The following is a 17,305-nucleotide window of genomic DNA, read 5'->3' as shown; positions in this document are numbered from 1 at the left end:
TGCGGCAGAAGAGTTGGTGCTGCTCAGAAGGGATGAACCTCTCTTTGACCATCATATGGCTCTCGCATGGGTGAAAGAGACTTGGCCTGCCATTATCCAGGATGTAAGTTTTCATGCTAGTGACCTCTGAAGGCCTGTGTGTACCACCCAGGCACACATCACCAATTATTACCCAGCCCAAGTCCAATTTTTGGGCATATGCTGCATCATGGGGCCCATTGATCTGCTTACGGACTTTATGCACCCTTAACATGTCCCTTCCCAGCAACAGCAGAATTGCTGCTTCTCTATCACGAGGTGGTATTTCATTGGCGATTGCCTTGAGGTGATGGTGATTGTGAGCAGCTTCTGGAGTAGGAATTTCATCCCTGTTGTCAGGGATCATATAGCATTCTAGGAGTGTGGGCAAAGGAAGACTTACTTTTTCATCTAATGACTCTATGATATAACCAACCACTCGCCTGCCAGTAGTCTCAGCTATTCCAGAGCAGGTTTTCAATGTATATGCAGCTGAAGGTCCATCTATGTTGAAAATGTCAAAAAAATCTGGCCGAGCTAGGGACCTATTGCTTTGGTCATCCAGCATGGCATACATCCTCCTGCTTTTGCTGCGGTCACTGGCTGGATAAACATTCACAAGGCATATTTTTGCACAGGATTTCCCACTAAAGCCTTCACCACACACCTCAGTGCATTTGGACGTAATAGCGTCATCTGCTGCTTCTTTCTTCTCCCCGCCATGCTGTGCGAGGGGAGAAGGGGACTTGGACAGCCAAGGAGCTGGGCCTGGATGGAGGGCAGCTGAATGCCTGTCACTCTCACATTCAGAACATTTGACACTTGTTTCACAACATTTGGCAACATGTTTGGTTGATGCGCAGCATTTGAAACAGATGTTATGTGTTTTTAACATTCTTTTCCGTTCATCGAGCGGCATCTCTCTAAAGCCTCTGCACTTTCTCAGGGGGTGAGGTTTGCGATGAACTGGACATTGTCTATCTGGGTCATCATTGGCTGGGGAATTGGAACAGGGAGTAATATCTGTTTTGTGTACAGACACTGGCTTACGGGCATTACTGTGACTCTCGACGAATCTCTCTCTCTTGTTTGGGTTAACAGTGGAGGAGGAGTAAAGCTGGGGTCATTACGTGCCTTAGCTTCACCGCGTATGAACTGCAAAAAGAAGGAAAATGGGGGAAAGGTGACCTTGTGTTCTTGCTTATAGCGGGAGCCCTGCATCATCCACTTCTCCTGAAGCGCATATGGGAGCTTTTCTACTATTGGGTTAACACCTCTAGCAGTGTCCAAGTAGGAAAGCCCTGCTAAAAAACCATCTCGTTTTGCAGCCTCAACCTCAGACAGTAAATCACTCAGTTCCCTAAGCTTTTGGTGTTCTTTTGGTAATATTTTAGGAAAATTGTCCAGTTTTGCAAGCAGAGCACTTTCTATGGCTTATGGCGACCCATAAATCTCCTCCAATCTCTCCCAAATGCGCTGCAGCCCAATAGACAAGTTCCGCACATTCGCTGACTTGATGCGATGCGCATGTTCTGCAGATTCTGTCCCAAGCCATTTAATCAATAAATCTATCTCTTCTCCCGCTGTAAGACCCAATGTCTCTATGGCATTAAGGAATGTGAATTTCCAGGCCAAATAATTCTCGGGCCGGTCATCAAACTTATTTAGTCCGGATGATATCAATTGGCTTCGTACCAGATACCTTGCTAAATCTGATGAGGCATGGTCACAAGAGTGTCCAGCAGTTTCATCCATGTGGTGGTTATAACGACTAGGGCAAGGTGTTAGCACAGGCAGGCTCCGAGCACTGCTTGGCTGATTACTTAAAAGGGTAGGATGGCTCCTTTGCCTTAAAGGAGACTCTTTATTGTGTACAGTAGTATCTGCAGGATGACCTGATGCCAGATAGCTTGCTTCTTCTCGGGCTATATTTTCATCTGCTACCAGGTTGAGGACACACATGTCCGGAATGGGGCCATTATTCAAACATCCTTCCCTGAATGAATGCCTGCCGCTATGCTCATTTACATACTGTTCAGTACGCTGCTGTGGGCTCTGTGCTGGCAGTAACTGGGATCCGAGTTCAATTTCTGCGGCCTCTAAGTTTGCAACTGCAGCCTCCATCACAGCTGCTTCAGCCAGCGCAGCCTCTGCCTCTCTCTCTTTCTCCAGAGCATCTAACGTGGCTTCTAGACGGGCCTTTTCCATTCTAAGTTCAATCTCCTTCTTTGAAAAGGCAGCTCTAGCTTGGGCAGCTTCTGCCTTAGCACGTGCTTTGGCTGCTGCTACACTGACATTTGAAACAGCAGAAGATTTAGTCGAACGACAAGCAACAGATCTAACTTCCAATTCTTGAAGCTCCATTTTACATGGACAACTGGACAATGTAGTAACTGTAACTCCTCTAGCAATTCTTGAGCAAATTACTGCGCTGTTATTTCTGCCTTAAGATGCCTTATAAGACAATGGAGTCAGAGCCACTGAGCAATCTTGCTTGTAGGTCTCCCTTTTCACTGTACTGGCCTCACTGAATCTCCTGTTCAATTATCCAGCAAGCTAAACACCTTCATGCAATAATTCCCGGAACCACGAAGTGATGTAGAGAATGTTTAATTACAAAAATGGTGTGAAACTGTAAATACAAATACAAACAAACACTAATAAGTACTTGTATAAGTAACATAGAGTAAATACAGCAGCATTTATAACTAAGAGCTTAACAGCCGAAAGCTCAGTAAATTTATGTAATGAAATACAACATTTACTTTGACACTCCTTAACCAGTTACTTAAACAAAGGCTATAAAACTAGAAAAAACAGAACTTACAGGGAATGCCTTCACAAGGGCTAACTAAGCAGGATGGCGAAGGATTGTTTGAGAGAACAAACACCATGCTTACTGCTGCTGCACTCACTTCCTACTTCCTGCCTCCTGTCACATGGCTTCCTGCTTGCAGCAGTAGCATTAGGATTTTTATATTAGGATTACAAAGGTTTGCAAAAACAATTAGAACCAGAACAGTAAGACTGTCTTTTTTTTAATTCTTTGATGCTGGTTCTCTGCCATTTGACAATTATCTCTTGGTTAGCCATTCAGTACTGTTGGAGATCGAGAAGTCTACCATTTCTAACATTCTCAAAAATGGTCTGCTGCTGGTCTGACCAGAGGGAAAGCAACAGTCATGGAGTTCTGTGTGGAATGATATCAGATCTGACTTTTTTATCTGCTTTTTTGTGTTGTTTCAATACAAAGAAAAGAAATAAACACATCAATAACAAAGCATTTGTAATTGCAAGAGTTTTCTAAGGGAAGTGGTGCATTTTCCAAAAGAAGCGCAGGGGCGCCAATATTTTTGGCCATGACTGTACCTTCACCCTTTAAGTATTTAAATACAAATAATGAATTGCTAGGAACAAACTTTTTTTTTTTTTTTGGTATTATCAAAACTATCATATCAGCCAAACTCGAGTGTTCATACTCCACTGCACTTAAGTTCCACTGCTCCGTCTCCTGGTGCTCCTGCTGTGAGATTCCACTTTTTTTTCTCTCACCCCTCTTTTTCTCTTCTCTGTCCAAATCAAAATCTCCTACTGCTCACATGAAAATGGAGGTAACCTTTTCCTCTTGCTCCACACCTCTTTGAGCCAGTTTTTGTCTGGATGGAGATTTCACTTGAATCACACACAAAAGACTGATGGACTTTTGTGTATACCTGAAAGCATCTTTGTTAAGTGACAGGCAAGTGACAATGTTACATTGAAGATCTTCTTTTTTTTGGTGAACTTGCCTGATGTACGTTTAACATTTTTTCAACATCATCAGACTATGGAAGAAGAATATTAAATGAAGAACAAAGTTGAATGTTAACAATTATTAATAATAAAGTACATATTATCAAACATTACACTTTAGCTTTATTAACATTAATCATAAGTGAAAAGTTTTTTTTGTTTGGGGCAGAAGTGCCATCCTTCCTTAAAAAATAAATACAGGAACAGGTTGAAGCAAAACTGGAACATCAAGACACTTGAGGCCATGAAGGAAGTTCAGCCTTCATAACTAACTTTGATTTATTTGGCTCTTTTTTTTTTTGTTTATTTATTTTTACTTTAAAGCTTATGCAACTATCTAGATTAATATGTAACTATATAACTTTTGTAAATTAAAAGGATGGCAATTTCAGGCTCTTATGTTCATCAAACTACACTACTGTTCTTACATTAAAAAAAAATTAAGGCACGCAACCACTCATAAAACTCTCAGTAATTGCTTATTAAAATCCCTACATGGAATTTTGTTGGGATTGTGCGATTTTAAAAAAAAAAAAAAAAAAAATCCCTTTTAGTTGTGCATAGTAAGAGTTTAGTACTTAATTTCAGGTGGAAAAAATTGTAGTACATGAAAACATTTCAATTCCTGAAGGTGGAACAGCAAAAAGATCACATCTGCATCAACAGTCTACTATAGTTAAGCATTTGGTTTGATTAATAGGTTAGTATTATCCAAAATCATGTAATGTGACTGCTGTTCGCAGTAACCAAAGTCCAAGATAATGCTTTGCAGCTTTGGTTTTAAATTATTGAGAGACTTTGACCAGATGGCTCAGCATTTTTGGAGCTTTGACTTAAAGTTTAAGAAGCCCTGACTTTGACTGTGATTGTGCATCAGTAGCATCAAGCTGTGCTTGACATTCTGCACTGCTCAGTTCAGAATACTTGAAAGGACTGTAGAGATGATTGAGGGTACCCACTAGTAGCAGGAATTTGAAAATAGTTCCAGACTTGGTTTTCATAACTGAAAATTCATCTTAATTGTGGTTTGTATATTTTAATAAAAGTGGCATTACCTAACTTTCCTCATATACCCAATTTTTATAAAGCTTTGCTTATGTGTCAAGGGAATCCTGTATTAATCAAAAATAATTTTGAAGAATTAGGGTACAGAGAGAATTTCATTTACTCAAAAAGAAAACACTTTGAGTGGAACAATCTGGCATTATAAAAACACGAACAAGCTGCTACAGAGAGTAACAAAGTTGTTACTACTATTTTCAGAGTTGCAACAGCTGTTACCATGCATATACCTGTATGGTGTATAGCATATTTCTCTTTTCTGTTACGCATTCAGAAAATGATTCATGCAGATTCATGAAGATGAATATCCTTCCTAAACTTCTCTTTTTATTTCAAAACATTTCAATATATATCAATAAATCGTTTTTTAAACAGTTAGATTCAATAATAACCTCATTCATTTGGAACTCAAAACACCCACGTATCCGAAGAGCGACCCTACAAAGACCTCAGGCAGACGGTGGCATGGCTTTACCTAATTTTCAGTTTTATTACTGGGCACCAAACATACAAGCCATAAAAACCTGGACACAAATAAATGCACATACACAGGCTTGGTCTGCAATAGAAGTAAAATCCTGTAGTACTTCTTTATATTCCCTGCTCTGCTCTCCAATAAATGAAAGTTATCGCAAATATACTAATAACCCAATTGTGCTTTACTCACTCAGAATATGGAACCAAATTAGGAAGCATTTTAAGATGGAAAATCTTTTATCAGTGGCACCTCTGCAAGGGAACCACCTCTTTCAACCTTCGCAAGTATATCCAGTTTTTAATACCTGGAAAAGTTTTGGGATTAAAATGCTCAGAGATCTTTATATAGACAACATATTTACATCTTTTGAACAATTACGTTCAAAATTTAACCTCCCAGCTACACATTTCTTTTACTATCTTCAAATTAGAAATTTTGTTAAACAGAAATTGCCCGATTTCCCCCACCTTGCACCCTCCACAATGCTGGAAAAAATACTGCTCAATTCCGAGGAAACAAACACTATTTCCGCAATATATAAAATCTTATTAGAGTCCCTACCTTTCAAAGATCCAAGAGGACATTGGGAAGAAGATCTCTTAATCAATATATCAGAAAAGGAGTGGAAGGTAGCAAAGCAGAGAATTCACTCGAGTTCTATATGCGCAAAGCATAGAATTATTCAACTAAAAATTATATATCGAGCTCATCTGTCTCGCTTAAAACTGTCCAAAATGTTTCCAGGCCAGGATCCAACCTGCGAGCGCTGCAACCAAGCTCCTGCTTCACTGGGTCACATGTTCTGGGCCTGCACCAAACTAACATCATTTTGGACAAAAATTTTTAAGTGCCTCTCAGACAGCCTTAGTATCACAATCCCTCCTAACCCACTAACAGCTGTGTTTGGTGTCCTTCCAGATGGACTGGAATTGGAGAAGGACAAACAAACGGTGATTGCATTCACTACACTCTTGGCACGCAGACTTATTTTGTTAAATTGGAAGAATCCTAATTCTCCTCTTATAAATCAGTGGGAAACCGATGTTTTATATTATTTGAAATTGGAAAAAATCAAATTTTCAGTTAGAGGATCTGTACAAAATTTTTTCAAAACTTGGCAGGATTTAATCAATATTATTTTAGAATAAGAGAATTAACTATTATTGCATTTAACTCCCTTCTCCATCTCTTATTTATATAGATATTTACTTCTCCCCTTCTTTTGTCTAATGTTGCCTTATTAAAAAGCTTAAAGAAATTTTCCTTTAGCTAAGCTCTCCTTCTCAGGGATGGGGTTTGATTTGTTTTTAAATTTGTTGGGTTATAAATTGATCTGTTTGTATGGAATGATTACAATGAAAATTAATAAAATAAAAATATAAAAAAAAAAAAAAAAAGAAAATGATTCATGCAACAGGTTCATTACAGTGTTTTCTTAGTGAGTACACAGTTGCGGAAATACAAAACAAGCTTTCAAAAAATACGGATGTTGAAGCGTCTTAGCTATTGTGGATGCAATAACAAGTCAACCAAAATTACATTTTTTTGGCTAACTGAACAGATTACAATATACAAGCTTTTGAGGTGGCCTAAGGTGCCTTGAAATCTTGCATATTGTAATCTGTTCAGTTAGCCAGTAAAAAGTGTCATTTTGCTTGACTTCCAATTGCAAAGAATACAGAGAATGCTGAAAATAATCCATTGAAATCTTGATCCAAATATCATTGAGGGATAGAGTCAAGGCACTCCTACTCAAGTCAGTCCAAGGAGTATTATTCCAACCATGATCTGCTTTTAACTGGAATTCCTATCCTAATTAAGAATACTGTTATTTACTGCATTAGACCTTACTGTGTCTTTACAGAATAACACAGTAATATCTACCTTTTTATAGAAATTGTTAAAATGTTTACTTTTCCAGGTCTTGAGGTTTTTATGTTTATTTTAAAATGCTAGTGGAATTGAAGCAGATATCTGGTTATGATCTCAGATGTGGAGCTATTATTGAAATAGCTGTATCCCTTTAACATTTAGAGCTTACAACCTCTTTTCCATTTTCATTATTTAAATACAATGTGAATTTCAAGCTTTATAAAAAATAAAAAAAAAAGTATTAAGTAGAAAATGAAAAAATACTCCAGTTTATTGAAATCAGTGGAGACAAATATACCATTTTTTTTTATAGAATTCTCTTTTTACTTTAGTATCATTTCTGCTTCTAATAAAAAAGAACCTTTTATTTATTTAAAAACCAGACAGATTTTAAAGAAAACGGTATAGCGTAGTCATACATGTTAAACTCTTCTAAGAAGTAAATCAACTGTTTTATGCATTTCTGAAATGATAAAGTTTGAAACTGGCAGTAATAGCATGTTTAATTAGGATAAGAGTTCAGTTAAAGTCAAGAATTTGCAAGAATTAACAAAAAACTGCAATCGCCGTGGGCCTCCATGGACTGAGGGGAGTAGTAAAGGGAGGCCTAGGTGAACTTTATGTGCAATACGTTTGGAGTACATCATCTAATAAAATGGTACACTCGGTATCATTTCTTTTAACTTGAAAGTGTTTTAATTGTTCAATACTTTATCTGTTGCACAGATCATAGAATTAAACTGATGCCTACACATACCATGTCATGGCAGACACCATGCTTCTTTTGTTTTTTTATAGATCATAGTTAAAATTAAAACTTTGGGTTAACAATGCATAACTGTGAACTAAAACTGTATTTGTCTACTGGGCAGTGCCTTTTAGCATAGCTAACAAGATGAAAGTGGTGTGTGTGCCCAGTTGCGACACTCACACACGCACACATACATATGTAGAAAGGTGCTTCAGTGAGAAATTTGCAGGAAACACTTTTTCCTTAGGACAGCACAGTGCTGCTGCCTTGCAGTATGGAGACCAAGGTTCTCATCCCTGATCTTCACTGTATGGAGTTTGCATGTTCTCCCAGTGTCTTTATGGGTTTCCTCCAGCAGGTTAGGTGGACTGGCAATGCTAAATTGAGTTTTTAACTGCATTTTTTTTCCAAAGTGGACTTTCTTTTTAGTTTTATTACTGTATTTAAAGGTTTAAGTAGAAGTGAAACCCTCATAGCCAGCACATTGCATTCCTAGTAGCAATTTAATGTAGCATCTACTGAGTTATTGGACCTTTTTTCTTAAGAATAATAAGGAGTTGCAAACAATAGCTAATGCCTTCTACACTGCACTCTAATAATGTTCCAAAAAGAGACATCTTAATAGATTACTGCAGTGAGTATTTTTTTTTTTCTGTTGTGTTTAATTGTTTACCACAAAATATTCTGCATGGCTGAGGCGAAGATTCACTGTTAGACACATCTTTGTTTCTAAATCATATCTGGGAGAGACTACACTATAAATTGAAACCTAACTATATTTCAAAGTTTTCTTTTATTAATGGATCATTGGAGACATGCTGAAAGTAATTAAATGTATTTTTAATCAGTTCTGCAATTATATTAAATATTAAGCTTTTTGTTTGTATTTCTAGAAAGCGTTACGAGTCTCAGATGAAGGAACTGGAGAGGAAATCCGATCAGCGGCGAGAAGTCCTAGCAACACTACAGCAGGAGTTCCAAAAGAGTCAAAACAAAACAGCTGTCAAGATTTAGCAGGTGTTAAAGCAGACCCTGTCACACAAACTTACACAGTATAGTACATGCAAACAACTGCCTTTACTGTGCATTTCCAAGCAGCATCACTATGTTAATGTAAGTTTTCATATGCCATAAAGACTTTATTTATGCACTTCATGCATAGATGGCACTCACCAGAATTTGTATTTATATGATCTTATGGTATATGTTGAAATCTTCATGTTAAAACAGATTGAACCCATGTAACATTAGTGTGTACTCACAAAATATAAAGTGGATTTTCTTTCTCTTGACTGAAGACATGATTGAAATAAGTTTACGTTTAAATGGAAAGACTGCTTGCATATTTTTTTCCCCATTTTGCAATTGGTTATGGCATGTTCCTGGTGACTATTTTAAAATATTTAATATTTCTTCAGTCTAGGGGTCAATTTCGAATAAAACCTGTTTGCAAAAATCCACTCAGTCTTCCAAATGTATCTGTCCTATGGTGCAAATACTTCTTCAGTCCTGATAAGGACAAAACATCTTTTAACTCCTTCCAATTCCAAACTAAAAAGCAAAAGGAGTGCCATTATCTGAACTGTCTAAATCCAGTAATAAAGATGCAAAGAGCAAGGGACATGTTCTGGCAGAACTGGGTGCAAGGCATGAGCCAACTTACCTGGCATTGGTGGAATGGGACTGGAAAATCCATGCTGAGAAGGCAAGTATTTAAACTCCAGATAAACAGTGACTGGGCTGGTGTTTGAACCCATTCTTCTGGAGCTATGATGAAATAGCATTACAAGTTATTCCACTCCAACTCTTCACAAATTTGATTAAATAATGACTGAATTTAAATAAGTGTATTTGAAGACTTATCATATGATAACAGAATCCTAATAGATTTATCTTTGATAAATGACAATGGAATCAATAATTGGGTTGTATGTATGCCTAGCAACAGGTGAAGTGCAGGGGACCAAACATGCTTGACTTCCTGAAAGGGCAATGGAGATTGTGTTGACTACCCCCCCAAATCTAAGAAAAAGGGTCTACACCACAATGACTCTTTGGCAAGTAGGAGTTGATACTCTGTTGGTCTTTTAGAATGGCAGCATCACTATTGGAAATTTTGCTTCACTGTACTTCTGAAATTATTAAATTGTTATTAAAATTATTAAAAAGCAGTCTGTATTTGCTGAAAATAATGTGTGCTGCCTGTGGACTTTCAGGTACTTTACATTAATAAATCCATATCGGTCAAATCCAGATTCTGAAGGTACCAGGATGAAATCCTCCAAACCATTGTCAGACTTTACTCTGGTGTAGTGGGCCCTGGATGACAAAGGCATGGATGCTATTGACTGGCCTGCACATTCCCCAGACCTGAATCCAACTGAGAACCTCTAGAACCTTATGTATCGGCACATGCAACGGCGCCAAATAGCATCACAGACTCGCTGATGCTGTGCTCCATGTCTGGGAGGAGATCCCCAGGACACCATCCACTGTCTCATCAGGAGCATGCAAAGACGTTGTTAGGAGTGTATACAGGCAAGTGGGGGCCATACACACTACTGAGTTGCTGTGCTGAAATTCATGCAAGGTGGACAAGCCTATGAGTTCAGTTTTTGATTTTCACTTTCAGTGTGATGTTGAATCCAGCCCACAATGGTTTGGTGATGTTGGTTTCCATTAACTTTTTTGCATTTTCTTCTTAATGAATTACACAATATTATTCAGTAAAGATTTTTCACTTGAGTAGTTTGTTCATTGAGATCTAATGTGTGATTTAAGTGTTCCCTTATTTTTTTCAGCAGTGTACTTCATGCTGCCACTCTTAATGATGCCTGAAACATCTAGTAGTATTAAATGATTAAAATATTTTATGAGGAAATTTAAAATTAGATTATACTTTTTTTGTATTGATAAATTTTCATAATCATTTTTCATACTTATCTGTAATCCAAAATATTCATAGTAATGTTCAAAATGACACACATCAAGACACTTAAACGACAAGCAGAACACACAGGAAGCCATCAGATAATCCGACTGCAACTCCTTAGCATGTGTTTAGCCCCCCACACCTCCCATCACAACGCGAGTGGCAGAGACACAAAGTGGCAAAAGGACAGCTGCTGCACAGGCTTTTAAATGACGATGTGCAGCAAACATAACAGGCACCTCGCCAGCAGCAGCAAGACAACATGATCCGACTGCATCTCCTTAGCGTGTGTTCAGCTGCAGCCGCCCTCTCCCCTTCATAATAAAAAAGAGTAACAGATTCAGTTAAAAACCTCACTATTCAATTGTGTTCCTTTATTATTTGTATGATAATCCATATCTTGCTCTTTCCGCTAGCAATATATTGTAAGTCAAAATATTTTTGAATTAAGGATCTGCCGATAAAACAGAAACAAAAAAATTCTAAAATTGGTTAAGTATGGACTGGTATTCAAACTGATTATTTGCATATAGATGTTTATGGTGTGTCCTGCGGTGGGTTGGCACCCTGCCCAGGATTGTTTCCTGCCTTGTGCCCTGTGTTGGCTGGGATTGGCTCCAGCAGACCCCCGTGACCCTGTGTTCGGATTCAGTGGGTTGGAAAATGGATGGATGGATGTTTATGGTTAGATTCAAAGAATCTTAAAGAATTTTTTGGCAGGTTTTCAGATTATGCCTTGGGCCAAAATGGTTTGGCAAAGAAATGTGTTTTTTTTTTTTTGCTGGTTAAGTGAAAATTATTCAGCTAAGTCTCAATTTCACAAGAATGCCTCATAAAACACCTACAATACAATGCAATACAATTTATTTTTGTATAGCCCAAAATCACACAAGAAGTGCCGCAATGGGCTTTAACAGGCCCTGCCTCTTGACAGCCCCCCAGCCTTGACTCTCTATGAATACAAGGACAAACTCCCAAAAAAAAAAACGTGTATGGAAAAAATGGAAGAAACCTTGGGAAAGGCAGTTCAGAGAGACCCCTTTCCATGTAGGTTGGGCGTGCAGTGAGTGACAAAAAGAAGGGGGTCAATACAATACAATACACAGTAGAGAACAAATCCTCAATACAGTATAAAAATAAAAATTTTAGAAGTACGGAGCAGAATTTAACAGTAGATGATATCACATAATATGATTTGGATTTGTTTGTTTTCTTTAGCTCACCACTGAAGTGCACTGTAGAAAGGTAATTTCTATTGTAGTTCTGCATCAAAGCAGAAACAGTAACAAAATAACCACAACACCACCACAAAAAATACATTTAGTCTTGGCTTGTATTAAAGAATCATTCAACATGCAAACCCACAGTAAAAGTTATCAGAGATTAGGACAGTAGTCTCCTGAGGTGCTCTCATTTCCTCTCCAGGGGCCTCATGTATAAACAGTGTGTACACACAAAAATGTTGCGTACGAATGTTTCCACGCTCAAATTGCAATGTATAAAACCTAAACTTGGTGTAAAGCCACGCACATTTCCACGGTAACTCATACCGTGGTGTACGCAAGTTCCCTACTCGGTTTTGCAGACTGGCGGCATCCAGCATCAAAGTAGTGCTACTGTTCCTGTGTGGTTACCCTTTCTTTTTTTAGATCCACATCCCTGACGCGGCTTTATCATATACACTGAAATTAACCGCATATTGTTTATTAGTTTAAGGCATCTGATTGTAATTAACCAGTAACAATATAATGGTCCAGGGAATAGCCAACGTATTCCAAATACCATAACTGCTTTAGCGTTGTTACTCTCACTGCACCTTCTTTTTCTTCTTTCAGCTGCTCCCGTTAGGGGTTGCCACAGTGGATCATCTTTTTCCATATTACTCTCACTGCACCACTCGGAGTATTTATATCACTATATCTGAGTGGGGAATCACACATCTACAGCAGCTGATCAGAAAGAGAATTATCGCTACACAGCATCAAGCACACGTTGCCTCAGCCATGCTGTCTATTGAACTGCTCTCACACAGCAAACGCTTCAAAGCCTTTCCTGTACGGACCTCGCGGTTCAGAAACAGTTTCATCCCAAGAACTATAAACGCACTCAATCAGTCCATCAAGTGCTCCTTGTAGAACTGTTTGGACTTATAAGTACAATCACCTCACTGTAAACTTCAGATACAGTTATAATATTACACAACCTGCGCCACTTTATAAAGCACGTATTTACATATTGATGACCATATCATTTTTAAGATGAAATGCAGCAAAATATGTTGATTATATTATACAGATTAAACTTTAATTTCATTTAAATAATCTGTATTGTTAATAATTAAACATGTGAGGACACGGTGCCGCAGCGCTAGCTAGTTCATGGATTGTTCCTGCATTGTGTTGTATTCTTGCTCGTGCTGACACGACACTGGAAGGATAGATGGATAGAATAATTAAACATGTACTACGAAGATATTTCAGTGTTCCTTAAAAGTTTTGAAGAATCGGCGTTCTAAGCTTACATATGGTTTCACGTCTATTACATAGCTGATTGTGAGGCGATTGGGTATTTGGAAAAAGAAAAGTAAGGACAGGAATTGGGAGTTAGTACGTTTGAAAGAGACAGTACTGCTACAATAAATTATTTCATCGAAGGTCGCGCAGGGCGCAGCAAGCATCTTGCGTGAGACATGAACAATCGCTGCGCCACCATGGTCCCATGTTTAATAACATGCTTTAATTCCTATCATCATGAAAATGATATCAAGTATACATCTCAGTATTTTAATTATTCAGAGAGCTGTAATATTATGAATGTAATGGATTCTGTGTCCTGTCGGAATAAGAGAAAGCCCGGAAGCACGTAGTGATTCACACACATAGAGCACAAAGAAGATCAAATACAGAACATAGCATTTAACGTGCTACTTTAGTTACGATGGGATTTGAGAAATTAGTGAATTAAACCATTTAAAGATGAAGTTTATGATGATCTATTTTAATGACAAAATAAACTATGTGATTAAAGTGGAAATTTCGAGATTAAAGTTGACATTTTGTGCTTTTTTCCCACTGTGTGCCTTTTTTTTCTCTGTACCCTAATAAGCTTTCATATGACACTCCGACGGTGAGCTACAACTTGCCTTTTCACAGCGACTTTGATATATGACAACTTCTTTTTTATTTCGGGCACTGTGCGACTTTGTGAACTTGAGCTTTCGAGTTTCTCCAACAGGCTATGTCACTCGATCAACTTCTTTTTCTTGTTTATACCACTGTTTAAACCAACAAATAGTACTTTTTCCTTGCCTCCACTTGGTATTCGCTGAAATTCTTCCATTTTCCCTCGTGCTTTTGACATTGTCTTTTCACAGAAGGCTGAGCTTAAGGGCTATTTATATTGATTTGCATATTCAAAGAGGCATAATTCTGGGAGGAGACGGGGCGGGACAGCAGGCACGTGCACATGCGTTACTTTTCACGCACACCGGGATTTATGTAGCAGAAGAACGTGGAAGTTGACGTTCACACAGATTTATGCATCTGGATTTTTTTGTGCGTACGAACATTTCCGCTTTTGTGCTTACGCCATGTTATAGTGTGAGTTCTACTCATGGCGTTATACATGAGGCCCCAGATGATGTCAGAGCCCACAAGAGTTTGGAGGGTACAAAATTAAGGAGGTCTGCAATTCAAAAGTTGCAGGGTTAAACAGGTTAGCAGCTGTGGCACTTCAGTGTGCCCGGGGCCCAGCAGTTGTGGGATTTTTAAGTGACAGGGTGTGGTAACAGTTTTTATAATTTTGAAAAAATATTGTTTTGGCACAAAATACAAATTTACTGTTTAGCTAGGAGCTTCAGCTCCTTTTGCTAAAAGTCTCTGGAAATGGAGGACCTGTTCCTGTTAGGGGTCGCCATAGCGGATCATCTTTTCCCATATCTTTCTGTCCTCTGCATCTTACTCTGTTACAGCCATCACCTTCATGTCCTCACTCGCAATGCAACATAATCAAACGCAGAGATAAAAAAATTATTGTATATAATGGAATAATATTTCATATGGTGTTTAGGAGTGTAAAGCTTATTGAATAAAAACTAATATTGATCGGACTTCACTGCTGCCTACAACTTGTAACTTGTAAATTGTATGGCTAATTTTACACAACGTTCTATATTTTGATTGTTGGCAATTGTTTTCCTTAAGGATTCTTATTATCATTTACTTTTAAAGCTACTGGTAATGGAAAGGCATCATTACTTGCATTGCCTTTTGACTGAAGAGCTGTTCCCCTTTTTGGATTTATCTGTTGAAAGCTGTATCAAACATTCTAAAAAACTGTAATATCAGGCTGTAGTTAAAGAAGGAAATGCAACAATGCAGTTTTAGCTTTGAAATCTGTAGATTTCTTTTGATGAATGCTAGTATTACCTCCTGTAATTCTGGGAACACTGAACAATCTCACAGAACATCTTTCTCTAATGAGCACTACTATAAAGCACTTCAGTTACAGTCATAATATATTATATATATCCACCCTTGGATTACCAGCAGGTGAAGTGAACTGACAAATACAGTATACTGTATTGAATTAGAAAAGTGAGGACTTACAGTGGCTTGCGTGTCTATAAAGTCAATGGAAAGTCTAGGACTGCTTCCTTTTTCGTTGATGAGAAAGTTATTTATACCTTCAATAAAACTGTTGATTAATTAAAACTTTTTATTTTCTAGATTAAATTGCAAAGACTATTACATACTGATTACTCAGATTGTTCTGATTCTGAAAACTGTGTTTTGCAATTTCATCTTTTAATAGTTTGTAGTTTGATATTGTACATTAAAAGTGCTGCTTGTAGTTGGTTATGTTATGCTTTCACCTCACTCACCTTTTATTCTTCCATAATGTTCAGTACTGTTAAAACATTAGAACCTGCCCAACCTTGTGTATACTCTAAATCTTAAGTAAAAGGGAAGCCAAATCAGCATTTGGGGACAAAAAATGAAGTACAGGACTGGAAGAACCATTAATGCATTAGCACTGCACCATATTCAAAATGCAAAATTATACTTCATTAGGTGCACATGGCTCTGCGTTAACTTTTCTTTTTTTTAACTTAACCTAATTTACTTTTTAAATCACTCAGTTATTTCTAGAATGCTAATCTTATTTAAAAATTAGTCATAATGATCCATCTTACAAGAGAAAGGCCCATTTACTATGTTTTTCTTGTGTAGTCTATATCAAGTGAATATTTTTAGAGAACATTTAATTGAGTAAAATTTTAAATTTAAATGTACGGAATGATGAATAATAAGGAATGGATACTTAAGTATGTAGCAGAGAGCTCTGTTAAATTTCTTAAAAAATAACATTCGCTATATCTGGCATTCTTAAATTGCAGTGCTAAATAGACTACCTAGAAATTATGACATTTAATTAGGGAAGGATTTCATAAGACAAAATGTTGCATGTGATTAAGAAACTGATTGGGCTAAATGCCAGCAGCAAAGAACTGCATTACTATTTCAGTGACTGCAAAAAAAAAAAGACAAAGAATTGATTATAGAATTTTTTAAAAAAATGACTATGTTTAAATTTCTTCATTTTGAATTTAGTTATATATAGGTAGACGATAAACTGTAATATATAAAAAATTACATATATAATATTTAAAGTACAACAGTCAAGTAATAGCATACACGAAACTGATGGATGCTAATATATTTCATTATCGAAGGTTACGTTTCGGTAAATTTAAAGATGAGTATTTTATCAAGTGAAATTATGAGATGCGTGGAGGGAACTTAAAACCATATTTACTTAGATATCAAGTAGACCAGGAGTTTGAAGAAAGGTGTGTATAAAATGATAGTTTTAATAGATATGTTTGTTTTTGTCCAGCCATTATGTTATGAATTATCATAATCATACTTAACGATCATTCAAAGGTATTTTGAAATATCCATCCAGCCATTATCCAACCCGCTATATCCTAACTACAGGGTCACGGGGGTATGCTGGAGCCAATCCCAGCCAACACAGGGCGCAAGGCAGGAAACAAACCCCGGGCAGGGCGCCAGCCCACTGATTTTGAAATATGACACAGGATAACGACTGTGCTGCCCTCAAGACCTCCCTAAAATGGACACCCACGATGGGGAGGAGGTTTCCTTGTACGTACGCGTTCTTCTTGGTGTTAATGGAACCGCCTCTCAACTCTGAAAATAACAAATGGCAAGACAGCGTCTTTTGTTTTTCTCGTGAAGAGCGCCATGATTGGATTTTATACCGCGGTTTGTGACGTCACAAATGCTAATCATTTGTATTCGCTATGTTTGACTTTGGAGGCGGGCCCGACTGTGCTTGTTGCCCAATGGGATCCAACCACAATGCCTCAGAAGTA

The 17,305-nt window shown here is 37.6% G+C and overlaps 1 protein-coding gene across 1 annotated transcript in view; it reads left to right on the top strand.

Annotated features, from left to right (window-relative positions):
• pfdn6 (prefoldin subunit 6) overlaps nt 1-9,433 on the top strand; it is a 35,515-nt gene extending 26,082 nt beyond the window's left edge. Inside the window, exon 4 of the mRNA XM_028801757.2 lies at nt 8,867-9,433. Coding sequence (XP_028657590.1) covers nt 8,867-8,987 — 121 coding nt within the window. The 3' untranslated portion in view covers nt 8,988-9,433. The remainder of the gene's footprint in view (nt 1-8,866) is intronic.
• Nucleotides 9,434-17,305: the final 7,872 nt, after the last annotated feature.

The sequence above is a fragment of the Erpetoichthys calabaricus genome, chromosome 1 (genome assembly GCF_900747795.2).
Source record: "Erpetoichthys calabaricus chromosome 1, fErpCal1.3, whole genome shotgun sequence".
In the NCBI taxonomy this organism is placed as follows: domain Eukaryota; kingdom Metazoa; phylum Chordata; class Cladistia; order Polypteriformes; family Polypteridae; genus Erpetoichthys; species Erpetoichthys calabaricus.
The sequence above is the reverse complement of the archived record's forward strand: the minus strand, read 5'-3'. Positions and strand labels throughout refer to the sequence as shown.